Source organism: Onychostruthus taczanowskii, unplaced genomic scaffold, assembly GCF_017590055.1.
Source record: "Onychostruthus taczanowskii isolate IOZ18803 unplaced genomic scaffold, ASM1759005v1 scaffold3, whole genome shotgun sequence".
NCBI lineage: Eukaryota > Metazoa > Chordata > Aves > Passeriformes > Passeridae > Onychostruthus > Onychostruthus taczanowskii.
Window position 1 is genome coordinate 19,324,043 of NW_024500349.1, and position 27,964 is coordinate 19,352,006.

At 40.0% G+C, this 27,964-nt stretch overlaps 1 protein-coding gene across 1 annotated transcript; it reads right to left on the reverse strand.

Moving 5' to 3' along the window:
• Positions 1-551: 551 nt before the first annotated feature.
• Positions 552-27,620, reverse strand: ACTR3B (actin related protein 3B). The gene is made up of 12 exons (XM_041408778.1): positions 27,466-27,620; positions 19,996-20,051; positions 18,062-18,186; positions 17,024-17,134; positions 16,545-16,640; positions 16,283-16,390; positions 14,724-14,867; positions 13,974-14,147; positions 11,450-11,542; positions 2,547-2,672; positions 2,075-2,158; positions 552-1,494 (listed from the first exon to the last, which is right to left on the reverse strand). Exons 1-12 carry the CDS (start codon positions 27,507-27,509, stop codon positions 1,399-1,401), a joined length of 1,257 nt encoding a protein of 418 aa, XP_041264712.1. The 5' UTR covers positions 27,510-27,620; the 3' UTR covers positions 552-1,398.
• Between the last annotated feature and the right edge of the window lie 344 nt (positions 27,621-27,964).

The following is a 27,964-nucleotide window of genomic DNA, read 5'->3' on the forward strand; positions in this document are numbered from 1 at the left end:
GCTTCAGTGTTCTTCCCCTGAGTGCTGAGCTTTAAGTTCAAAAGCATTCAGAAGCAGGGTTGAGTCCTGCAGTCTCATTTTGCCCAATTTCTAACTTATGCTTGGTAGAAATAATTGCTTGGTATCAATCCCTCCATGCAAGCTAAAATCAAAATGATTTGCCTTACAAAATTCTTATTGCGTTACACAAACTGTATGAAACCTCTGCTGACAGAGGGGCAAGCAAGGATTTCCTACTCTATTGGATTTAAACCACAGAAGAACAAAAGCTCTGTCCACAACGTAAGAACATGTACCTATAACAGAATAGTTAAGCCATGGATCAGCTTTCCCAGGTGTTCAGAAACCTCCATTAACAGAAACTTGACTGGCCCTGGGCAAACAGAGAGGATTTTGAAGAGAGCCCTGCACTAAACAAGAGTCTGTACCAGAAATCTCCAGACATCCCTTTACATTCAGAGTATGTGATCCCACACAGACTGACGTACAAATGCAAAGCCAACCCCATGAGGTGAAGTGGGGGAGTAAATCAGGACTACCACAAGCATTCATAAAGATGTTAACAGCTTTTATTTCACTGGTGCAAGGCCCATGTGTCATCCACCACTCACCAACAGCAAAACAAAACATCATCTCCTAAAAAACAGCTTCAGAAAATTCAAAACAAAGGAACAGTGGCTATAATAAACTTCATACAATACTGTAAATCACTTTGTATCATCCAAACGTGAACAGATCCATTTCTATCATACATGGCTTTTTTTTTCCCCAAAAAAATATACCAGCACTGATCCAATACATGCCTCACACCTGGAAATGCATAACACCATTCCATTACATTGACAGCTGTTCATGCTTAGAACTAGTCATCAATTCACCCTACCAATATCATAAAATACAAAATGGTATGAAAACCTACATTTACAAAGTACTGTCCCAAATCCTGCAACCTATTCCATTCGGGCAGGTACCTGTATCCATTCCAGCTCCCCTAAAGGCAATGTGGTATTTAGTGCTCCATTGCTAAAGGTTTGATTGCAAACTCAGGGCACAAGTGGGAAAGGTTTAGATCTTTCCACAAGCAGTAAAACACTGCCTTATTCTTCTAGATTCAGTTGCAGTAGTATTTGCACAACCTCCTAAACCGAGACTTACCTATTTTCAATTACCTCACATTTAGGAAGAAAGAAGGAAAGGCTCTGAGTAGTCAGCAGAGAAATGGCTCGTACTGAAATGACTTGGGGCTGTAAGCTGTGCTTTAGTGCACAATGGTGATCCAAATTCCTCAGAGTTAACCACATCTTGTTTCAGTATTTACAGTATCTGCTGCCTTCCCCTGCACTGCATGGGTTTCTTCACCAGCACAGTATCAGAGATCTTACTTCCACTGGATGAGCATTATGACATGACTCCAAAAACGGGATTATGACGACAAATACTAGGGCCATACTCTTCATAGTCCTTCTTGGTGTGACATACTTGGAAAAACTCTGGCTATAAAAATATAAAACAGATCCCCCCAAAAGCATAAGAACCTAAGTAGGAAAAACCAACACATAAAAAACATCTTGACATTTTTGTAGATTGCAGCTTTACAACATTGTACTACATTTTGAAATATAAAAAACTGAGAAATATTAGGATATGAAAACAACTAATCAAGAAGTTTGTCTGGTCATAAGACTGCTTTTGAACACTGCAATTAGAAATCCCACTTGGCAGACAACAATTGCTCCCATTTTCCTGTATTTGCTTCTCTCTTGCATTTAAGACCGCTGATTTGGATTCTATATTCCTGAATTCCTAACTAATCTCTAGTGCTGATTTAAAGAATAAAGGCATTATATTGGAACTACAGTACCAAAACTTTATGTCAACTCATGATGTCCTTACTCAAGCAAAGCCCCCATTTGCCCTTTACAAATTTTACTGAGATAAAACTTGGGTAAGGATTCCAGAATGTGACACAGTTTAGGCTGTCACAATGACAAAGTTTAGAATTTAGTACTCAGGTCAAATATACCCAAAATTCAACACACAATAAAAATTAAAAATAACTCTAATGAAGACTTACTGTTGAAGCCAGCATGGAACCTCCAAACCAAACTGCATAACGCTGCATGTGATGTGTTATCACTTGAACCTCCACTGGTTTGGGCTAAGGAAAACAGTTCATACTGAGTTGGTTTTCAAACTTAACATGGTCATAACCAGACAGCTTCAACCCTCCATTCACATCACTTATTACTCAGATACACTCCCCCTAGGAGACTAAGTCATAAAACTCTTCATGACAACTATGATGAAGGACACAAAGTTAAATCCCTCTTGTCTACTGCTCACATATCTCTTAGAAGGAAAACCTGAACTGCTCACAGTAATTTTAAGATTCCTAAAGATGTCATATACTGCAAGGCTACCATTGCTTTTAACAACACAAACAAATCCTACTGACTTTATAACATATTTTCACTAGTGAGGAGAGAACTTTCAACTTGACTTCAGTCATTAGTCATGTAATAAACGCACTTGAAACACACACTCACTTTTATCCGACCACCACTGAGCTCCTCACTGAGCCGCAGTCTCGCATCCACCACTCTCTTCAAATCCCTTTGCAGTCGTCGTCCAAAGTCCCTGAACATCGTGGAGCCTCCTGAGAGGACCACATTCTGTGCAGAAATTAAAAACACATTCTGTAAATCCATCTTCAAGCAAGTTTCTCAACAGCCAACACTGCAGAGGTGACTCTTTGAATTTCAGCATCATTAGGAAGCTGACAAGGCAGGTAGAACAATTTCAGCACCCCCCAAATCACAGGAACTTCACGGCTCCCCTACTCTTCTCCTTTAAATACCATTATGTAGAATGGGTTATTAGAAAGGAGGATTCCATTAAAACCATGAGCTAGTACCCTACATACACAGAGCAGCAGAAATATGACACTACATCAAGAAGTTTCTCTGGGGATGTTCACAGCAAGCAGTTTTAGCCCTGACACTAAAGGCTCAAGTCTCATCATATTACATAGCTACAAAATTACCTAGAACACTATTTTCTTTTTTTAATTTCCAGAGTTCTTCAAAAAGGCATCACACCTTCACAGAGAACTGGACCAGAGGAAGGTATGATGCCTCTTCCCTTGCTTGTCTGGTATTACTCAGTTTTCAGAGCAGAATCAAATGCCTCTTAGCCTGGACTTGTACTTAGATTTTAAACAGACATTTTAGAATTTCTCATCCCAAATTCTGATAATATTCCAGCATCCCAGACTAACACAGAAGTAATTTCAAAGGTGGGGGATTCAAAACAGGACCGCTAGAACATAACAGCAGTGGCAGCAAAAATGCAATTCATGGTCAGGAAAAAGAACTTAACATGACAAAACTGCCCATGTGCCTTTGCACAGTGCTGGAAGCACTCACATGCCTTTGGCACATGTCCACAAGGAACTTGGATCCGGAGTTCATTGTACACAGTTGTACACAGGTCCAAGGATTACAGTAACACATTTCAGTACCATTTTTTGACACTCCAGAGCAAGACTGCATATAATGAAAGAATCCCTGACCCACTGCTTTCAGCCTGCACATGGATCTGAAGAGTCAGACATGCACAATAAGTGCTCACACTTGCAGGATGCAGAAATGCTTGGATTTTAAGCAACAAATAATCAGGGAAATCTTGTTTGTACCTTGTAAAGTGAGAAGAAAGCTGTTTGTTTTTCATGAGGGAAAAAAATCCCTGCACATCATAAAACCATTACAGTAGGAAAAAGTCATTTCTTCACAACTGCAGATTATCTGCAGTATAAAAGAATGCATAACAAGGCAAGCGTGCTTTAAAGAAAAAAAAGCACAAGTCCCCATAACATTAGTGAAACACTTCCAAAAGGAAAAGAAGAGGACAGAGGAGAGGAAAGGAGCCAGAAATCACAGCTGAGCCTGAAGTTAAAGCAGCAGGAAGGATTCCCCCTACTCTCCCCATACACAAGAACATATCTTCTCCTACATCAAAGTGGTCATGTACTCCACTTGGGAAAAGGAAATTGCTAATGGGCAAAAAAAGACAACAACCAACCTGAGTGATGAAATAGCAATTAAAAAGATGTCATCAGAAAATATTACCTGGAGATAATGAAGTTGGCAAAGAATGTGAAAGCAGTAATTCTATTTAAAGCAAATTAAACTTCAAGCATACTCCATAAAGTGGACAATGCTATCACTACAAATAGATTCCAGAATAAACTCACAAATATTTTTTCAATACATCCAAGACCAATTCGTGTAACTACAGAGTTAGCAGCATCACTGAGATGATCCTTACACCTAGTTATCATTCCAGGGTTAGAGGCTAAGAAGTTACATCTTCTTCAAATTATGACTATTCAAGTACTTCTACACAACAAAATCAGTTCAACAATAACACTGCCCAAGGAGACCAGAAGCACCAAGGTACAAATGTTGAAAAGATGAGTCACCTCATTATCATGTATCTGGACTAGCCAGGCTAAGCAAAATTCTGGATATAAGTAACTAGGTGACACCAACTGCATTTAGAAGTTGTTTAATTAAACAGTTGCAGTTCCCCTGCTCCCTGCACTCTTGTCAGTGCCAGACCAAACCCATGCTAACTCTTTAGTAGAAGACTTGTCATTCAGCCTTCAGCAAGTTCTCAGGTCAGAAGCCAGGTAATTCCCACTTAAAATGGAAGCAGAATGCATATCCATTCCAAACCCCACAAACACCACACCCACCACTTACAAAGGACACAATAAAAGTAAGATAAAATGGTCAGATTGGAAAAAAAAACACCTAACCAAAAACAAGCCCCAAAAAACAAACACCTCCCTCCACCCTGACCTCTCAAATATCTTCTCTAGAATAAATCTGAGTAATTCCAATAACTACTTAAAAATCATAAAAATAAAGCATGCTAAATACACCTGTGGAGACAGCTTACTAGTGATGTTTGGGTTTTCAGCTTGTCAGAGAATCCTCTGGCCTCCCAGAGAAAGACATCAAAGAAGTTAGGCTTTAAGTATCTATTTCCAGCTGATTCCTTTAAAGAAGACTTCTTCTGATCTTACTCTGCTCAAACACACTTCAGCTGGTTTAAGAGCTCCAAGCAGCCCACATGTTTCTCAGCTAACACCAATTATCATACCTGCTGATGGAAAGAACCTCCAGCTGGTTTCACTTTTATAGCTAAATAGCTGAACATTCAACTTGTTCTGAAAGAATGTGTTCCCTTAGCAGAGAGGGACAAAGCCCTTCCACACGCCTGAAAAAGTTAACCACAACAAGCAAATAAATGGAAGTAGGCTATTTCTGGAAGGAGACCAGGGAGTGGATACCAATCACAGAATCATTATGATGGAAAAGACCTCTAAGATCATCAAGATCACCTCAAAGGGCTGGCAAGAAATTTCTCCCTTCTCATTTGTACCTTTTGCTTCTCTTATGAACTCTGTGGTGCTGAGTTTCTCCTTGTACCATTTCTGGTATTATGCCCGTACAATGTAACACTGCAGAGACCTGAAATTACCCAGCTCCTGCAACAGAAATCTCTGACTAAATCAAGCTCACATCAAAATTCCAAAGAGGGAAATTAGCTCCTGAAGAACTCAGCACTACCAAACACAAGGTGCTGAACTGGTTTGTGCATCCTCACACTGCACTGTGGTGTGAGCACACTCTCAGCTGGACACAGCAGACTTTGCAGCACCAAACTGAAAAGCATCCCCTACTTTTCTGGCAAGTAAGAACACATCCCATTTTCCCTTCTTTCCAGCTGACAGCCTAAATTAAAGTTAACATGACGTGACCAGACCACCAGAGACATGTAATGAGATCAATATATGACTGTTAATAAAAATTATTATGGGAAAAAACAGGAAGGTTCATAAGCTGAAGCCAAGTACTTCATTAGCAAGTGAATCAATTAAGCTACATGTCTCTGTTAATTTGGTTAAAACAAGGCACTATTTGCCAACACAGTATGGAAAGTGTAAGGATAAATATTGTTCATACCAAACAATAAATATAGCACAAAGAAGTAAATTTATTGTGAGAAACACTATTTTAAAAATACATTTACTTCTAATAATAAAGAAATCATTTCTTTCTCCTTAAAATCATGAATGTAACATTCATTTCACATTTCAATTCACAGCAAGAGATTTCAGCATGACTTATGGTGGTGCCATTCTGCAGAAATACGCCTCAGACACAAAAGGAACCAGAAAATCCTGCAGATGCACTGAGCTATTGTTAAACCAACTAGCAGGAGTAATCTTACAAATTTATTTACAGCTGTGATGGGAATAAACAGGGCTTCTCCTCAGTATTCCTGTGCTACAACGACAGAGTTAATCTCTTGGGGCTTTCATTAAAATACCACAGGAATACTGCAGTATTGAGCAGGAATGCTCTCCCTTTCCCATGTCCTGTCATGGTGCAAGCAGATGCCATGGCCTGGCAGTTTCTCCACCCTTCCCTCACCCCAGAGCCTCCCCACTGTGCTCTGGGTCAGTAACAGGGAATTTCTGTGCTGCTGGAGCACAGATCAGCAAAGCCAGTCCTACAGTGCCATCTACCCACCATGCTGTGCAGCTGGAGCTGCTCTCATACCAGGTGTTTCTATTTTCCACAACTGAAGTCAGAAGTGATGTCAGGGGGTTTTTAGCACCCCGTCTGTCCCTGCACCCAGGACCTCTCCCGTGTCTGAGGCAGTATAACTTGCTCAGTGAACACTGACACAAGGGCAGCCCAATCTAAAACATAGCAACGAGCTTGACTTTACTATTTCACTAAGCTTTCATTTTGAGAGAGACTAATCTGGGTCCACAACAGCTGCAGAAGTCACCTTCTCTAAGGAAAAGAGACAATTTGTCAAAATCTTCTCTCCATGCACCCGTGTTTCCATGGAAAACCTGGATAATTCATCTCCAACAAAACACCACACTTAGCAATATCCTACAGTCCCCCCATCTCATGCAGAATTTTCAGTTTGATAAGGTGGCTTAGAAGTTTGAGGTCAAGGATGTTGTCATTTGATTCAGCATGATGTTCAGCATGAATGCTTAAGCATGCTTGGCTAGGACCTTTCAGAGGTATTTCTGACACAATTTACCTGGCTTCAGATGTCATTTATCTTATATTCTTACTTTCAGGTACTTGTGCCAAAAACACAGCAGAGAAAAGTTGAAAAAAGTCAATTGCTGAGACAGTCAGTGACCCTACACTTCTATCCTTTGTACTGGGAGAAGGCAAGGACCTCAGAACTGTTAATACTGCTCTCATTTAACTCTGGAAGTACCTGGGGAGAGACCCTGGATAAGCAAAAAGAAAGATGAAGTAGAGTGTGGAATAAAAGTGATAGTTTCTGAACCTGTTACTAACAAAAAATACTGTTTATTAGGATAGCAAGCAGTTTTTAAAACTTTTCAAAGCCCTTAGTCCATCTCTGAAGTTATTATAACTACACTCAGGAGACTGGTTTTTGACACTAAGTGTCAAAAACTCATGTCCTAACTGACAAATGTTAGGACAAGTTTCAGAGCACTTTCAGGTTGAAAAGAGACTTTTAAACACCAACTAGTGCTGAAAACATTCCACACCAGCATCTGCTATGGCTGTACCACAGGAGCAGATGCTCAGCACTGATCCAAGCTGGGTGTGTAGCAGTTACACAGAATTTACTGGTGTGCTCACAGGAATCTGAAAGCTGGAGAAGGGTCTCATTTTTGTACAGACCACCATCATGCTACTGCACTCTTCCTGTAATTTCTCTCCATTTCTAAGATATCAGTTGGACTATGTATTCATATAATTATGAGGTAAGTACAAGGAAAGGTTGTGGATCAATATTTTAAGAAAAAAGGAAGCTAAGAAATTCTCAAAAAAAAAAAAATAGAACTAGATGAACTATACACCATTCTTCCTAGAGAACTCTAAGGGTGATGGAATGTCTCACTGAGCCCCACAAATGCAGGATTTTTAGCTGCATGCAGGATGGGTCATTTTTCAGTGGAATTTAACACACAGGAATGATCAATGTAGCCAGGATGCCAAATTGTTTCATCCATATGGTAAGATCCAAAAATTATCTCCTCTGTCATTTCTCATTTCATTTGAGCACTGATTTTAAATTTCATTTTACTTTTTGAAGCTCTGCGTTTGAAAGAAAAAAAAATAATAAACTCACCAAAGCCCACCTCATTTCTTCAAATTTCAATGCAAGTCCCCTGATTTCAAACCCATACCTATCTTTTCCTGTTTTAGCAGAAAGCAATTCATCCCAAGCAATTCAGATCTCTCGACTCTGTGTTAGAGAACACAAATCAGTTTTTCCAAGCAATCACATTAAGATGATGTAATCATGGGAATTAGAGAGTGTATTGCTGGCAATCATTGTACAATTTAAAAAGGCTTCATCATGTGTGAAAGGATGTTTGTGCTTGGTATGGAACAGCTGCAGGTTATAGGATCTTGTGGAGACACAGAGAGGCTGACTTCAGTTGTGGGATGGATTTTCAGGGGTGCATCTCCCCCACTCCAGGCCCCAGTGGGATCTGAAAAATGCTCATTAGGCCTCAGCCCTGACAAACTGCACTTGGACTAAGCCCTTCTTGAGCTTAACAGAAACACTGCCTGTTCCCAGAACTAACAAGTGTTAAGTGAGAACCTGTCTTTTAACAAACAGCCTTAGAAACCTTTTTCTTGCCCAAATAACAACTCAAGTGAAACAGTATTTTTGTTATTGAACTTTCAAAGAAACTTACCAACTCAAATTGTGGCCAGGAGGGGAAAGTAATGTGATTAAAGCCCACTCTCTACTGGTCCTGTAAACAGCAGTTCAACGTGGAATTCTTTTGAGCTCTCAATTCCCAGAAAATAAGGGGCTCATGTGTATCTCTCAAACACCAATAACTAAACTGCTGTGGAGCCAACCAAGAACTGTTGGAAACAGCAGACAAGAATTGCTGGTAATAACCAGGGACTATTGGTATTAACACACTGTGAGGAAGAACACGATTTGGCTGGAGAAGAGGGGCCCAGGCACTTGTAGGGCATTTGTCCATGAGAACAAACCACAACACAGTACAAGGAATGAGTGGGAGGGAGCTGACATGGACTACAGGGTGGGATTACTGCCACCAAAAGTCCCCAAATCCCTCCAACCCATTTCCAGAAAGGCCAGAAAGAACAGACTGCACGTGGTAACTAATTTACAGCACTCCAACCCATTTCCAGAAAGGCGTGAAAGAACAGACTGCACGTGGTAACTAATTTACATGGAAAGCAAGAATCCCATATTTGGGGCAGAGGAACCTCTCCATAAAAAGGTACCCCCACCCCAAGCCCAGGGTTGCCCCCAGGACACTGGACATGCCATTGGCCAGACTGATGCAGCTGCATCAACACTGAAACCAGGACTGGTGCTCCATTTTTCTCTCTTTCTTTCTTTAATCCATCTCTCCCTCTTTAATTCCTGTCTTCTCCTGCATTCACCCTACCCCTTTACCCAAAACCTACTGCTGTGTGCTTAGATAGCAGGTCAGGGACTAATAGACCAATTTCCATGCCAAGCGTGTAATTCATTAATAAAACTTTCAGACTCTCTGACTTTTCTAATTTCTTTTGACCAATGAGCATTTACAAACCTTAGATGCTTTCTTCCCATTAGGCTGGGTTGTCACAGATCTGGCTAAAGTCTTATCAAGGTTCTGCTGGTTCAAACATCAACATGAGGTAAGATAAGAGCCTTGTGAGAGAGATGTTGATCGGATTAGGAAACAGGGATACTGGCAGTAAAACTCAGAAATACCACAGGACATCAAAAGATGGGTTGTGGAACAACCATCATTCAAAGGCTACACACCACATAAAACCTGCATAAGGGTACTTGTTAGGTATTTTCTGCAGGAACACTGAGGAAGAATGCAAATACATTTGATGGCAACTCAGCTCCAAAGCACAGACCCTTGGCTGGCCACCACTCAGCACCATGGGCAAGTGAAACTGATAAACCTCAGAGAGAAAGCATGAGTGGAATATTTCTGCATCCATACACTGTTTTAAACAACAAGAACAAGGGATGCTCATCCCTTTGAAGTGACCTTGCTTAAAGAAGATAGCTGCTTTTACCATTAATAACTACTGACATCTCTCAGTACATTGCACGGGTAATTGTGAAACTTCATTTTAATTAAGCAAGTATAATGAAAAACAGAAAAAGGAAAAACAAAGCCTCAATCAGTGGCAAGCCAAGGGAAAGTTATTTGTCTACTGACTATGATGAGGCAGAAGTAACTTAACCTCAAATTTTAAACACCACTTTCTAATCAGCACCAAACTCTACCCTACCAAGCAGAGAATCTGTTGCTCTGAGGAAACTCTGGTCTTCAGATAAAAAGCAGAGACCCCTAAGCACAACCACACATTAAGGGGTTCCTAAACTCTGTTGCTACCTAAGCCTGAACTGCAGAACTGACATCTACTGCAGAACTGACATATTAATCTGTTAAATAGCTCAACTTCCCCTTTCAACCTGCCCCACAGACCTGCTCTGCAGTGCTACATCTCATTCGAGATTACAGAGAGTGTTTATCAGGCAAGGAGAGACTGTGAAATGTCAATAGTTACAAATTATCCTGAGACATGACTTAGGTGGAACTTAATACTCATTAAGTATTAATCAGTAACATTACCACCTTTTACACGAGCAGACAAATCTCTCCATGCTATAGCTTTGTGCTGTTATTTCCAAAATTGTGCTGCTCCTGCACAAACTGAAAAAAGGGAACTATGGGATGCGGGATGTGCTGCCAATACAGACAAAGCTTGCCATGGACTATGCATGTCAGTACCTTACTTTTCACTCCTTAAACAATCAGGAACTGGAAGTACTCCCTGGACTACACCCGGGTTTAAGCAGGTTTAAGTTGCCCTAATTGTTCTCTCCTAAAATATTTTCAGTTTTCATGTACTTTATAAGTGATGCAGTACTGACTAAACTGCAGACAATGGGCAAGACAAGTACAATGGTACAAGACTATGAAAAAAAATATTGGAAACCACTACTTAATAAAGCAGGAAAAGGAGGGCAGTGAGAGGGGTAAGACCACATAAGTATAAGCCTTAAAATGGGCAAAATTAGAAGTCCTTCATGCATAAGAATTCACATTACAAATAACATCCCTCTGCCACAGCTCCTCAGTGACAATACTTACCTATGTATTGAGCCTTTCCAGAAACTTTTCTTTCAAAACTAAAAAAGCAGCAAATATCTAGTGGCATTCAGAAGTGGCACTTTGTTTAATTTCTACTCAAAGTTCACACTTCTCATTGCAGAGGAAGTGGTAGCCATGCACATGCTTCTGACCATGATGCTGGTATTTATTCCTCAAATAAACGAGATGAATCCTACAAGAGAAAGGCCATACCTTATACAACGGCCGCCGGACATCGATGGGACAGCTCTGTATGACTTCATCCACTACATCCGAAATGGATTCCATGAAATCAGGGTTAGCAAACTAAAATGAAACAGAACAGGCATTAGATTTTTCATCCAAAGAACAGAGAAATAAAAAAAGCAGAAATAAGGCTGTGGAGAGACTTTATAATAGGGGATGAGTGGGAGTTTCAAGTCCTGCCCATCACTTATTGTACATTAAAACAAACACTTCTCTGCAAGGGAAATGAGAATTTCTTTTTTCTGCTAAGAAACTCAGATTCTCTTCCTTGGTCAGAAATTCATTGTTTACAATTTATGCACTATGCACTTTTATTGCCTCAAGATGAGTTTGAGTTTCCCTGCAGTATTAAACACACTGTTACCACTCACTGTGGTCCTGCCTTTCCTTTCAAGTGAGATTAAAAACACCAGCAAATCAGAATGTTTCCCTGCAGAAACATTTTAATGCTACTAAAATACTTCAGTTAAATTCCCATCAAAAAGTTCTACTTTTTTTTCCCAAGGCCAGGAAGTATCTAATGTTCAAAAAAGCACAAATAGTCTAAGATTTTGAGTGAAAGTCCCCATCAATGCAAACATGAACACAATGCTGATGTAAATTTCTGCATTTATAAAACTAGAGAGTCAAGAGTTGCTAATGCCAGAAAACAGTCTAGTGGAAATTTTCCACTTAAAACTTAACATAAGCTTTAAAGTAAAGAACTGGTAATAGCCCATGTTTTTTTGCTTTCAGAGGTTAAACTCTAAAACATTAAATCAATTGCCAATATATATATATATAATATAATATATTATTGCAGATATAAGTTTTTGTGTAGAAGTATGTGGGATTTAAATTCAAAACAAGATGAGGTATCTACATGGATGAACAAATAACAGTCAAGCACAGCAAATATACACTGAACTGAGAGAAAATTAGCAAAGGCTTGGAGCTCAGGAGCTCTAAGAATGGTGGGGGCACTTCCCAAGAATTCAAACTAACTTCCACAGTAAGAATTAATCATGCAAGAAGCAAAAACACAAAGCCACATAAACCAAAAGAGAAGCTGCTGCACACCAAGTTTTCATCTGAATGAAATACAGCCTGAAAACTCCTGAGCTCTCCATAAAGATATTGATAAAACAGCAGGGAAAAAGGAATAAGTAGAAATGAGAGGTGGGGTATAACACCATCCCAGAATAGGAACAAGAGAACTGAATGTAAAATTGCAGTCTGCCAGCCAATATGATATGTTTGGAGAACAGTGAATAAAATCTCTAATTTAAAAAGCAGAGAAATAATCTGGATAGCCACAAACCCCAAGACCTAAATTCAGGAGTATTAAAGACTTCAGAACAAATTCTGTAAACTGAAAATACGAAAAGATTACAAGACAGCTTTACCAAAGGCACTTTTTACCTAGCTAAGCTGCTACACTTTCAAGTGAGGAGTTAATGAAACACAAGAAGAAATTCTCTTTGGATGCAGTACACATCATCTATTATGTTTTTCTTGTCTAGGAAATCAATTCAGGTTTGGGGTGGTTTTTTCAATACAGAGTCAAGAAACTACCAAGAAATGAAAAAAAATGGAAATTGGTTCTTTATTCCATTCCCAAGTCTTTTTAGAGACTATGGAAAAAGAAACTCTTGAAATTATGTCTGACATGGGATTCAGTGCTTCTCTGTTCAATCACACTGGTATACAGCAGGGAAGAAAAACTATTTAGCTCAGAGATTTAATACTGGCAGAAGATCAGATGGCTACAAACTGACCACAGAAGATTAAGGCTGGAATTCAGACAAAAGGTGGCAGAGAGAAGCTTTTTAATATTCCTCCAAGGAGGAGGGTAGAAAAAGGGAAACTTCACCAGTGTTGATATGGATTTTTATAAAAGTTTTTAACAGTATTACAGACTATGGGTGCCTGAATTAGTTCAAGTAAGTGTGCAGGAATGGAGAGGACCTGTATTAAAACCGGACTCCTTCCTCTCAACAATATCCTGAAACTCCCTTAAACTGAACTATCAGAAATCAGAGAGGTGAGGTAATCTTTCCCAGAACTGTACATACTACGTATGACCACACCAAGAGAGATTTCAATAGACTTCCTTCAAGGACAAATATATCATCCATGCCTTACAAACCGACTCAGTATCAAAATTCTGCATCCAATATTTAGAATATCATCAATGCCATGCTTAGTAGTGGCCAAAGGGATTGGCAGCATACAAAGTATAAAGGCAGACTTGTTTAAAGTGATGCTGAAAGAAGAAAATGCTATACAAAAACTGTGAAATGAAAGAGTTTCCTCTCAAGTTCAGATTGCCTTTAGAGGAACAGAACAAGATGTTAGAGTGGACACCACAAAACCACTTTTCTGCTGTGCTGACGTTACCTGTGAGTGCACCTGGCTCGTGTTCAGGAGACTCAGTGGTCCCTCACTGCCACGGGATGGCGCCCAGGCACCGGGAATGGCACAACTGAGCACGGCTATTCCCTGCTCTTACCTCGGGATGGAAGAAGATTTCTGGCCCCAGGAACCTCTCGTAACCAACATCAATAACAAACTTGGTTTTGTTGATGGCGTTGATGCCCGTGTATTGTTTGATCCACCTGCGAGAGTCCCCGTCGTACTTGGCAAATTCCTTCACTATGTCAGGGCAAATGTAACAGTATTTCTCCTGGTAAGAAACACCAGGTGTTAAAAATAGCTGAAATCATTAGTACATCAGTGCAATTCAAGTGCAACACAATCAGGAAAAAAAAAATAAATAAAAGAACATTTTTACAGATGGAGCTGCTCAAGGGACTTTCTCACCCAAATCACTACTGGAGCCTCAGCCCCACCAGGCACGGGGCCCATTTGCTCCCAAAGGGCTGCACACGCTGATTCAGCCACATCTGCCTCTCCCAAAATGAAAACAATTTCAAGGGCAAGCTTTCACTGCAAGAGCCTACACAATCACCCTATTTTTTTTTTAAGTTCTATTACAAAGCAAATTTTAAACAAAGTTTAAAAAGTTGAAATGCTGATTTAAGCTGTGGAACATACTCACTCCAAACAGCCTAGCATGAATATTTTCTTCCTCTTTCTCCTTCCCCCACACTTGACTGGATAAACCACCAGAAGCTGGTGTAATTATAATACACTGCCTACATCTGCATTTTTAAGAGAGCCACTGGCAACTTGCTAGAGCCAAAAAAATTAGCTCACGGAGATTTACTATGTATTTATTAAGAGATAAAGGAGGATGTACCTTTATGGCTTTTGCTGTCTCCAGAGATTGTTCAGGAGGAATTCCTACCTCCCTTTCCCTTAGAAGCTGTTGAATAAAGTAAGTAATATCTCTACCTGCAATAGGAATATGTTTGATGCAACTTCCAATGACATAGCCTTCTGCCTATGTAGGAGGAGAGGAAAAGACATATTTAAGGGGAAAACTTACTGTGTACCAATAATTAACATTCATTTTTATAATACTCTGATTTTCTATTAAAAGTAAACTCTTGAAACTTCAAAATCACTGTAAAAATGTGCACTCCATTGCAAAGTGGGTATGATTTTTATTTAAAGACCTTGATTACCACATCTAAACAGATAATGATTATCTAATAGACATACAAGTGATAAACATACCAGTCATATCTGTACCTATTAGTCAGATCTGATGGTTCCTTTATGGTATCATCAGAAAAGTAATATAAATAAACTACCTGTATTCTGTTTGAGAGTGAAAAATTCATAGGAAGAAAGTATAAAATTAAATTTCTCCGACAAGAAAAATCACAAAGGAATAGAAAACTCAAACAGAAACAGGATCTTACAAAAAGCACAACAAAAATAAGAAATCTACTTGCTGAATTTTTTTTAGGATGTATTTACTGAAAACAGTGATACTGCTGAGCCACATTATTTTTTCCCTTGCTTTTTTTTTTTTTTTACACTTTTCAGAGTTTCACTAGGATCTTACAATAAGCACAATAAAATTAAGAAATCTACTTGCTGAATTTTTTTAGGACGTATTTACTGAAAACAGTGATATTGCTGAGCCACATTATTTCTTCCCTTGCTTTTTTTTTACACTTTTCAGAGTTTCACTCAGTAAATGCTCCTTGTTCTCAGCACTGCCCATATGACAAAACACTGAGAAGATCAAGTTAACACCAAAATGCAAGATGAAGTTAAAGGGAATCAAATTTTCATTTCTAATATACCTGATCATTCAAGGACACAGTATGGTCCAAAAATACACAAAATGTCATCAATGTTGTCAGTATGCACAGATATCTCTGTATTTTTAACATCCTCACATAACTAAACTGATAAAATTGATTGTGTATACCAACAGGTACTTATATAAATTTGTAGTTGTTTCTACATAAGCAGAGTGGAAACAATAAAATACAATAATTCATATAAAAAGCACACATTACCACATATATTAAACAGTCAAAATGCAGGGTGCCTCTTTAATTCAGAGCCACAACTCATATTAGGACATTCCTTGTCAGACACTTGGCATAAACCCATGATAATAATTGATATTTAAGAGAACTGAGGCATCACAATAACAGAAATAGGTTTTACACAGAAATAGCCTTTTAAAAGCTGGATTGATGGTTCCTAACTGTGACTTTCCTGTAGTCTGCAAGCTGAATTAATACATACTGAAAAACACACTTTTGCAAGGAAAGAAGTCCCAGACAACACGAAAAATTTAAAAATACGGTTTCATTTGACACTTCTTATTTAAATTTATAGTAACCAAAGCCTGTCCAAAGCAGGGCTGATTTCAAAGTGCATCCTGCTCCTTACCACGGGGATCACGTGGGTCACTCCGTCACCACTGTCGATGACAATTCCAGTCAGAGTCCGCTCCCCAACCTGCCGTGACGTCCAGGAGGCAGCTAAGGCCAACACTGCCTACAGCACAGAGAGTTTATATTTAGAAGCAGGCAGAGTGTTCTAATTTACACTCCCAAAAAGTACTGTTTCAAACATTTTACACACGTGCCTACGAAAGACCAAAACACCGCGGTTGTTTTCTACTTTAGAAGAACGCATTCACTTTGTTCACCTGCACAGCAATGTAAAGTCCTGGGATGTTAAATGATTCAAACATGATTTCTGCAAGATATTCTCTGTTTTCTGGTGTGTTCAGTGGAGGCTCTGTCTGCAAAAACAAAGAGTTTTGAAAAATCACCTTGATAAGATCCTGCCTTGATTAGTTCGGTACAATGCTAATCAAACTTTTGGTAATCAAACCTTTAAAATCCTCAGTGCACCCAAAATAAAAAAAAAACAAACAGAATTTAAACAGTGTTTGAAGCTTTTCAAAAGCAACAGCTGACCTTCAGTAGCATGCATCACAAAATTAACAGAATATAGTTATAATGCAGCTTTAAATATTAGTTTTCTCCTCCCAACACAAACCCTGTCATTGCTAGAGAAATAAGATATACAGAGAAAAATCCTCCAGCAGAGCTACTTGTGCTTGGAATGGTATTTGGCTTTCCTATTACAAAACTATTTCCTTACCAGGCCTCATTAACTCACCATTAAAAAATAGTGATCCTCAGGCTCAGCTCGAAGGTACTTAAAAATGACTTGTTCCATGAACCTCTCCATGAGGTCCCAGTCCTCAACAATTCCATGTCGGATAGGCCACTGCAACAGCAGAAGATCAGCACTGGATCATGCAAGGACAAAGAAACCCAGCCACAGGAACAGTCTGACACCTCATCTCACAGGAATCTCATCAAACCCTCCATCCTGACTTTAATCCAGAGGCACAATTCAAATTTGCCTCCTGCTCCCAAGCCCAATTCTACCTTGCAGGACTTGCAGCCAGAATCCAGACTCTATTCCTGTTAGTCTGTTGCAGAACTGTGTTTTAACCTCTTTCTGTATAAATTTTATCACTTAAAAAGTTGAGAAGCATACTTGGCTTCAATATGGCTTTCCATATTATAAAAAGAAATAAAGACCATATAGGCTATATATTTTTCACCTAAAATTGCTGGCAGGGATGATGTTTACATTTTGTTCAACATTAAGAACACAGCTGACATTTAAGTAACACAGAAGGATGTATAAAATATGATTTTTTTCCACGTAGTTCATAAGCCAGTAACGCTTACAAGTACAAGAAGTCCTTTACTAGGGTATGGAAAATATGATTCACAGAAAAGCTGCATTGAAGACAGCCCTTCACAAAACAATTGTGACTCTCCCTGAAGCAAAAGTATCCAACACATTTCCCAGTTTGTATGCCATGTTAAAAGGGTACACTTTTAGCAAGAATTTAAATATTCAGTGTATATGACTATTTTAATAACTCAGAATTTTGAAAACTGAACAGCTGCACTGTATCAATGAATATTTACACAAACACCAACCACACAAGACAGCACTAGTAAAACAGATATCTAAAAAAGGGTAAAGCCATGAACAAAATTGTGAAGTTCTTAAAAAGCAATAAAAAATTCACAAAAAATGAAAACGTGTTTTGAATGGCTATCCAGAAGTCCTAGAACATTTTATCATAAAAATGTGAGACTTGGAAAAGGCTGTCAAAGTCTCCTGAATGCTCACCTTTGTAGCATAGGTAGGTTTATCTATGGCTTCATCTCCTATGAAAAAGTCCAGATCATCAACACCTTTCATTACCCTCCTCTGAGCCTGGTCCCCCACTTTGGCTGACTCTCGGATTGCAATACCTGCAAATAAACCCAAAAAACAAATCAAAACAAAATTAAAACAGCTAAATGCCAAGCAATGAATGTTTATTTACTTAAGGATTCTTTTCCAAAAATAAAAATTGGGATATAAAAAGTAGAAATCGTGTAAGTGATCTACTAACAAGCCCATAGAGCCAAATTCATTCTCACTGCATCCTGCAGGATTCTGGTCATCCATTCCTCATTATTGTACTAGTAATTCACAGAAAATACTGAAAATGCATTTTGTTACACACTACAGCAGTCACTAAACCTGTACAAGTGCAGCATTCCTGGAAACAACATGATTTTCCGAGTTCCAACTCTAAAATAAAGAGGATGAGCACAGGAGAAGAAGAAAATAAACTGTGTATTCAAAAATAAGTATTTGAGTCATTATCCTGGTTGGTGAGAAAAGAGGAAAGAGGGAGGGGAGAAATCAATTTGCAGGGCTACAGAGAAACCTCTGGAGACACTTATGCTTCCCATTAGCAGCCTTCAACTATCACTGAAATTATTAGATGATGGCTGCTGTAGGCAAGAAGATGAGACAGCAAAAATCAAATCTGGGGCAAGCTAAAAATAAAAATGGAATGAAGTACTGCTAAAATGTTACCTTATTTATATAGTTTTCTTTTAATAGGTCATAATCAGGGTCTAAATAACATACAGCAGAAAATACAGAGTAGGCAGGCATCATCCACAAACACACCAAATCCTACTAGCACCAAAAATGACTCACAGGTGAGCAATTATTTTGGAAAAACATATATCCCCCAACAGGTTTACAGCTGTATAAAACAGGAGTTATAGCAAATTCACAGGAAACCCCTGCTATCTCACTTCTTTAACACAAGACATTTAAATGTTTACCGGTGGTTTAGGTTTCAAATATTACAACACTTAAAATAGTGAGTCTGTAAGCAGTACTGCAGCTACACCTGGTGAAGAACTGTGTCCCCTTCACTTCTCTGGCCACCAATTACCTTTATAACTTCCTTATCTTCATACTTTCTCCCATGAGTCTAGGTAGTCTAATGCATTAATAAGGAGTTAATTGGCAAAGGTTTACAAAAAGTAAAAAGGAGTGTTTAACATAAATGGAAGTAACAGATGCCATTATAGATGTAAATACACAGAACTACTATTTATATATATACACACAGCATTTCAGAAAAACTATTAAGATGTCAATTAAAATCAAGAACACCAGAAAAGTATAACATTTTAAACAAGTTTAACACACACACAAAAATTAAAGAGTAAATCTGTTCAACAAAAGCATTTTAAATGTGCAAGAACATTTTAATTGGTAAACACACACCCAAAAGGAGTATTTTCTAATAGGAACAACTTTTTTGAATATTAAACTGTCTACAGTCCCAGACAATGTAAATAAGGCAGACACCACCTGCACTTTAGTACTTAATTTGATTGGGAGCCTTCCCCCAGATTATCCAGGCTGTAACCATGGTGTCAGGTAGACAGGAGGTAAATTACAGTCTGTCTACTCAAGAGTCCTGGCCAAAAAATAATGGAGATAAAAAGGAAATTGGACTGGAGTTCTCTTCATCTTTGTCATAGCAACCAAGAGCTGGTTTAATGAGCAACAGTCCTAGCTAACTGCAGACAAGGAGCTCTGTTTAGCTACACTCCAGCCAAGGATGCTAACAGGGTGAATATCACTTCCCAGATGGACACGGGACTATGAGGGCTGAGTTGGGAGTTGGAAGCATGTCATTTAATCCTCAAAGTGCTAGTAACAGCAGTGTATGTTACAATTTGGAGGGACAAAAAAAATCAACTCACATGATGGGATAATGAACTGAGGTTCTGTATTTCCTGCATAGCCAAGCTTTGTATACCTAGGGGAAAGAAAAGATCACCAGGTCATTAGAGGTCATTAGATGCACTTCGATGCAAAAACATGAAGAAAAAAATACTTTCAATTCATTCCACTTCTTGAAGTGAAGGTGAAACATGCATCACATGCCATGTCCACATTTTCTGGGTTATGCTTTCAAGTATCATCCGGCTGAAAACAAAACCCAAAGTTTTTTACTTGAGGTAAATACTTTAGGTGTTAATTTATTTTTCAGACAACTTCAGCTTACAAAGTTTGCTAGTGTTATTCAGAACTATCAAGTCTGAAAACTCAATTCTTATTTTTTCCATCTTGTTGACCAGCTATGACAAAGGACAGGCAGGTCACATTGCACCCTTTGGGAAAAATTAGGGCTGTGCAAATTTTACCCTTCAGTTACCATGACCAAAGAGATCTACAGACTTGACATAGTTGTTTAAACATAACAAATACAGGAAAAAAAGAAACCATACAGTGTCACAAGTAAACCACAGGAGACAACCCTACAATCCTGATACAATTCCCTTTCAGGCCTTGAACAAACCACTCACTTTGTCACAGGTATATTATCTGTGTGTGATAAAAGGCAAATACTACACCAAAGCAAGCCTGCACTGATGAAATGCTTTAGAAATGGGCAGCAGATGGTACAAAGCATTGATCAATTCTTTCAATATACATATAAGATCTATTTTAACAATGGAAGGCTTGAGAGGAAAGAAGCAGGGGAAAAAAAAGTAAAGAAATTTTCACCTAAAACTTAAGAATTTCTACAGGTGTTAGTGGCTGCAAGCTACTCCGGGTCTTTAGCAACTAGAAATAATTAACATCCCAGACTAAGAAAAACAGCTCTATTTCCTGGGGAGGGGGGGGGAAGAAAAAAAAACCATAATGACAACAAAACCCACATCAGAAACTGTTAAAAGAAAAACCAACCCAACTAAATTGATTGAATGCTTGCAGAGACTGATGTAATTCTTGAGTACTGCCATCAGCTTCAAACAGAAGTACAGCAGCAGCAGGATTTGAGCGAATCAGCATTGTTCACGTAATTTTTACACAAAAAAACATAAAGGCATGATATTCTTATATTAGACCAATCCCAGTCTAGGTCCTAGAGTGAATTTGAAGTCTTTGTCTGCATCCTACTCTCAATATTTGCAAATAATATTATGCAATGGCCAAAGCAGAGGTTTGCATCTTCATTAGCAGCTTGAAAAGTAGGTTCCTCTTTACAGAGTATTTGGTATAAAAATACTTATTAAGGATCACAGTTTTCTTGGATAAAGGAATTAATACAAATTGAATTATCAATGACCTTGGACTTAAATATTTATATTTCAACTTCTCTTCAAAGCTATAGCTTCAAGAGACTTCAAACAATAGTTAAAAAGCCATTCCCCCAAGGCTAAAAAGACAAGGACTGTGTTTTGCAGGCAAGGGTTTGTTGGGTTTTTTAATCATCATTATAGACATATGCTTTCAGTCTAACCCAAATTGTTTATGCACACTTGCTGTGGCTCTCAGAAAAACATAATCAGGACGTTAAATTAGACTGACTGTAAAGGAGGACATTACTAGTGAAGTTCTTTTTATGATTATTATTGCATAGATTCCTCACATTTTAGAATGAAGCCGACCTAGGGAATATTGTTAAAACATAACAAGCAACAACAGGAGTTCCACTGGGATTTAAGACCAGTACAGGCCACTTCCTCTTATTTCTCTCTCTGAAATGAATCATGGCTAAATGAACATAATTAAAACCAAGGAAAACATTTTTATTTGTTTAAAAGACCTAGTTTCAAGACTTAGAAATGACAATTAGCCAGAAACACCACAAAAAAGAGCCTTTCAAGCCTCAGTGACAAAACCCAAAGACAATATTTACATACACATACATGTAAAAAATATATATACTTTTCATACAATTTTTATATATCTGTGTGCATGAATAAACTAAAAGGTTTCTGCAGCCTAACCAGAACTCATTCCTTAGACTAAAGTCTGGCCAAGAGGTGAGTTCAGTTTGCCATCTTTTCCCCCTCAACACACATGCTAAACTCACACCCACTCACAGCATTAAAAAAAGAAAACACTCTCTAAAAGTCAATTTGGGCTACCAGTCTGCAAGAGCTTCACCTTCCCTCTCCAGAATGGATCAGATCCCCCTGCCAGGGTAACTTGTAAAGTTACCAAACCCTTACAGCTCAGTATTTTACAGATTCATTTTTAACCTGGGTTAATTCTCCAACTAAAAAACTACCAAATAAGTTTATTTCTCAAGTATAATGAAATAAATTCTCTCCAAAGAATTAATCTCACAGAAGGTAACATATGGAAAGATTTCTATTGCATGTCATTAATCCATGAAAGACTAATACTGAAACAAAGAGAATAACTAAATTCTCAGCTCAATGGTGAAGCAAATAAGCAGAAAAACAAAATCTGTTAAAAAAAATCTACTTAGGATCAAACGAGAGACAGACTGGAACAAGCAGACACATTTCAGGTATTTTTGACAAAACCAAGTACAAGGGAAACTCAAAATTTCTCCCAAGACCATGCAGGAAGAGAAGGAAAACAGATGATGCAGTTGTGCAGCTCTTTGCTATCCAGGAGCCTCAGGCCATGGCAGACTTGGTCCCAGATCTCTGCTGTGCCCAGCAGGACCCAAACTCATTCCACCTCTCAAGGGTACATTAAATTGTTTGGGTGACCCATTTCCAGCACCTCCTACAGAAAATACTCCCTTTCCTACATGATATTCAAATATTCACTGAGCAGAAAGGCTCTAGACTTTAACAGTTACAGAGGGTACCTGGTCTCCAGTCCCTTCTCCAATGAATATTTAAGCATCTCAAACACAGTTTTCTTTCTCCTGGGTTACAGCCTAGCAGACTAATGGTAATGCAACATCTTGTGATCTGTAGAATTACAGAGACAGCTGTAGCAGAATGTGTAGATAATCAGTATTCCAACTTAATTTCATTAAAAGCAGCAATTTGTTGCCAGTGAGATAGGAACCTACTGGAAACAGGCCAAAATATAGGATGCTGCACTAAAAATTAGCAGAAAACTGATCCAATAGACTAAGGCTATTTCATGCAAGAAGATTTGGAGGACTACACATTTTGTATTAAATATCTGGAAATCACATGGTGTTGAAACAAGCAATTTCTAAAAATAGTTTGGTCTCTTTCATACTGCTTTGACCAGGTGACAAGTTCATACACAAACCAGTTTCACAAACATCTGCATGAGGATGGGTGACCTAACCCTGTTCTCTTCTGAGGTCCCACCAAGATGGAAAGATGGAAAAACTTACATCAAGAATCAACTCCAAAGATATACAAATGCACTGCACTTGGAAGCAGATGCTGCACCCTCAACCACTTTAGAGAGAAGAGATGTGTTTAGGAAGATTCTTCCCAAAGCAGGAGAACAAATCACAAACTCAAGCAGTTGCTTTATCCATCTGAAAACACAAGACATCCAATTTTTCTCTGCACAAGTATGCAAAAGAGCAAAGCCCAAATGCAACTATTTTAGCATTTGATCACTCTCTATTGCTTTTTTGGTCCACATCTTTAAAACAATGTGTTACATTTGCACAAAAACCCTCCGAAAAGATAAATACGAAGTGACTAAAAATAGCAGAATGCTTTGAGAAAGTCCTGTAAACAAACAAATAGCCTCTGTAAATAGAACACTTTCCCTGACAGCTAAGAGGCTGAATAACCAGGCTACTGCTGCCAGAACACCTGTGATGCCAGGCTGCCACAGCAGACTCTATTATCATTATTACAGCCATGTCTGAGGAACTTGCAACACGAGTTCTTCATGAAGATTTGGAAAAGCACTTTTGAAATCAAGGGATGGGAATGAAGAAGACATGAAGGAGAAAATATCAAATAGAAAGAAAAAAAATCTATTTTGTCTGCACAATTTACCCAAGAGCACCATCAGCCACTATAATAAAGAGTACAGTAGAGCCATTGGGTTTCTTGAGAAAGTCTAGCACTTTGCAGGACTGAAGCCTGTGATTATAAACATCAGTTAATTAACTCAAGCTCCTTAGACCCAGAACAGCAATTACAATAATGCCTGTTCACATGTCTCACATGAGAAGAGCAGAGGTAATACTCACTAGGCATCAGAAATATAGTAAGAGAGGGAAAACTTAGCATGTTCTGAGGCTCCAGCTATCTTCAATTAGCAACATCATCAAAAACACCTTAAGCTTCAAGTTTTAAGACCCAGTCCAGCTCACTTCTCCCAAAAATTAAGTATTTACCTCTAAACTCAGCTGTAAGACTTTGCCAAAGTACTTTCTCTTTACTAGAAAGGAATGGCTTCAATAAAATACACCCAAACCAGAAGCACTCCTCAGCATCTACAAATACACTGAATAGGGGTATTTTAATACCTTTGTTTTGCTCACCCACCTACTACTGTTCTGATGTCCCACAGCTAAATGCCAATTAATAAAACTAGTTATGAAGTCTAAAGCTATTTAAAACAGCAACACAAAAAGGCCTGGTAGTCCTAAGAAACTAAAAATAGCATGCCCTTCTCCACAAAAAGAGTGACAGCAATGTGTAAACTGATCACGAGGAGAATCTCACGCAGAGAAAATCAAGATGTAGTGCATCAAAATTGCATTATGTCAAGTCATTTGCAAATACTAACGGAAAAGATTATAGCAAATTATTAACTATTTCTGCAAGATTTGTGAATAAAGAGTGAACAGCTTATGGCAAATGAAATTCAAGTCAACTAAATCCAAGAGACTAAAGGAATGTTATCCTGTCCTGTTATAAAAATGTTTCTCACTGAAGGTCTGTAAGTATTTTTTACACCCCTGTTCTTACTTTTTTTGAGGAATTCTGGCATTTACAGGACTGAGCCATGCGCCTGCAAATTACAGTAAATTAAGCCAGCCTCCTTATGCACAAAACAACAACAAAACCATTCTTTTAACAAACTTCTAAAAAACCCCTTACATGAAAAAAGATGGATTAGTGGCTGGACAGAACATCCCATTCTGTACCAGAGATTTAAGTAGAAAAGTGTATTTTATATACACCATGTCCCACGGTGCATGTCTGCATATACCTTTCCCTTTCTGCTATGCTCTTCCCAATTTTTCATCTGAAAACCCTTTCATGAATAATTTGAATGAATTGTTTGAAGCTGGAAACCCAAAGCAGATTCATTCTAACAATAAGAAGGTTTTCAGCCCACACAGAGGAAAATTCCAGAGACTGCGTATCAATGAGTCAAGCTACTTCTTCTGGCTGCTTCTGTTCAAACTTGTTTCATCCTGAATTCTGCAAGACAACTTATTTCACATTCAGTAGTCTCCTTGCTGAAAAGTCTTCAATTTTTGAGTGCCCTACAACATAGTCAAGCACAAGTCCCATGAGCAGAGATATCATGTTGTCTCCTGTGAATCAAGATCACTTGGAAGTATTGAAAAGCAAATGGGCATCCCTTGGGGACTATCCAAACTCTTCCTGAAACAAAACAATATACATGTCCCTCCTCCAAAAACCCATCAGCTTTGCCCATGCAAGCACCAAACAGATTTTAGAAATTCTACCTCAATTATTATTTCTTTGAAAGGGCACAATAAGCAACGTCCTATCCTTATTTATTTTGTGTAACTGTTGGCCAGCAGTATCTCCTGCTAGTGTAACACTGGAATTACTGCACAAACTGAAAGCCAAGGGGGGTCTCCTGCAAAAGGCAGCTTTGGCATTTAACGTATTTTCTGGGTTTTACAGTTCCTACTGTACCCTTTTTAAAGGATCCACCTAGACCTCCCATTTCTCTCTGAACTATCAAGTAGCAATCCTGTAATATCAACAGATCTGTGGAGAACAGATACTTACAGTATCTTCAGCAAATACATAGAAGAAACCTGGGAAACTACCAAGAAGTATCCAAAGATCAAGCAGAATTAGACACAAGGTAGAACCTGGTCTCTATCCTATCTCCAACATCTCCAGCTGTCAACTCCAGTATTCCCCACTGAGGGAACAGAGCTGGATTCTGGTAAGCTAAAGTATAAGTAGAAACAGGCAAAGACTTCTAAAACTTTCATGACAGTTTAATACAGACATATGTCAAAATGTGACACACTTTTTCAGAAGAAGGTAATGTGGCACCACAGCACTGGAAAATGCTTCCTGCAGTTACCTTGGGATTGGGGTTTCTTGATTTCTTTGGATTAGTCTGGGGTTTGGTTTTTTAAAGATTGTTCAGTTCAGGAAATTTTAAAGATTTCTTTCCAAGTACTAAAGAAATAAAAATAGTGTTGCAAATTCCCTGCAGAAGAAAGGCTAAATTAATGCAATCAGTGAGACCGAGTCTAACAAGTAAAGCTACTGCACGAATAGTTACTCATGGACCGGCGCTTCACTTTCTCTCCTCAGAGCTGTCTGTAACTGTCGGGCCAAAGGAAAGGTATTAATTAGCAAAAGCACACCACAAATTCAGTATTACAGCTGAATTACAGCCCCCTCTGATACCACCCCCGCTAAGGCACAGCAGGACTGGATGCTGAATATCCATTCAGGTCTTCTCTAGCACAGAGGTAGGACAGAGCCGCTCCTGAAACGCCTCCCAAACACAGCCTCTGAAATTCAGAGTCACTCCTGCCCTCAAAGACTTGAGTTACAAAACTTATGGTTTGGTTAAGTATGGAATAAACCCCACACCGATGAGAGAAAGGTGAAGGGGTGACCCAATGACCGAGCGCATCACCGGAGCAAGGCAGCGAGCTCCCACCTCAGCCGAAAATGCTGAAATTGGGGACGGCTGGTTCCAAGCGGGGAGAGGAGGCAGGAGCCCGCATTGAGAGCGGCCCGGGGCGGGGAGCTGGGCTCGCCGGGCTCGCCGGGCTCTGTGTCCGGGCACGGCACCGACAGGACTGCCCCCGGCTCGGGCACCTCCGTGAGCCTTCCCAGCTATCGCCCCTGCACCGCTCCCAGTGCGGGCTCCTGGCTCCTCTCCCCTTCTGAAACCAGCCGTCCCCAATTTTAGCACTTGCATCATGCAGTGCTTCACAGCCAGAGCACACAAACGAAAGCGGGTCCCGAGAGGCGAAGAGGGCACACAGAAACACGCACGGCGGGGACGCGGCAGGGCTGCCCCGCTCCGCGCTCGGGCGGGATGGAAGGGCAGGAGGGGCAGAGGGAGGACGAGAGCGATGGGCACCAGCCCGCTGAAGGCCGGAGGGGAGAGAAGCCCTTAGCAAGCCGAGAGGCCACCGGGACACACGGCAGCAGCGCGGCCCCGTGCGAAGTGCGCTCGCCGGCAGCGGGAGGCGGCGGAGGGGCGCGGCGCGGAGACACCCCCCCCGTCCCCAGCACGGGCACCGGCAGCCGGTCTCCCCTGCCCGCACTCACCCCGTGCCGCCGTCGATCACGCAGGGCGGCAGGCAGCTCGCCATGCTGCGGGGCCGGCAGTGCGGGCCCTACGCCACCATCCGGGCGGCCGCCGGCTCCCCCGGCGCGGGCTCCATGCGGGCGGGCCCGCAGCGGCCGCCGCCAGCGCCGCCCCCCGCGCCTGCGCCGCCGCCCGCGCCCGGGCCGCCATGTCGGGTCAGGGCCCACCCGCGGGCACGGTGTGAGGGAGAAGCCGGAGCGGGGCTGTGTCTGTGGCGGAGAGCCGTGCTAGGGGTTCGGTGATCGACTCGGCACTGACGAGTCAATGTGGTTGGGAAAGAGCTCGGGTGTCCTCGAGTCCAGCTTACCACCCAGAACGATCAGAGCATGTCCAGTCTTTTCTGAAACACCTCCAGGTGACTCTGCCACCTGCTTGGGTTGCCCATTCCGAACTGGAGTCCTGTTTCCCAAAATGGACATCTCTAAAATGGACAGGGTATTATGAACCTTGTGCTCAGCA

Coding starts and splice junctions, on each gene's coding strand:
- ACTR3B (XM_041408778.1), bottom strand. CDS start 27,509: ATGGCGAGCTGCCTGCCGCCCTGCGTGATCGACGGCGGCACGGG. Junction 11,543..13,973: donor AAATCTTCTTCCATCCCGAG/GTAAGAGCAGGG, acceptor GTTTCATTTTAG/TTTGCTAACCCTGATTTCAT. Junction 2,159..2,546: donor TCAGTGGTGGTCGGATAAAA/GTGAGTGTGTGT, acceptor TGTTTTCCTTAG/CCCAAACCAGTGGAGGTTCA.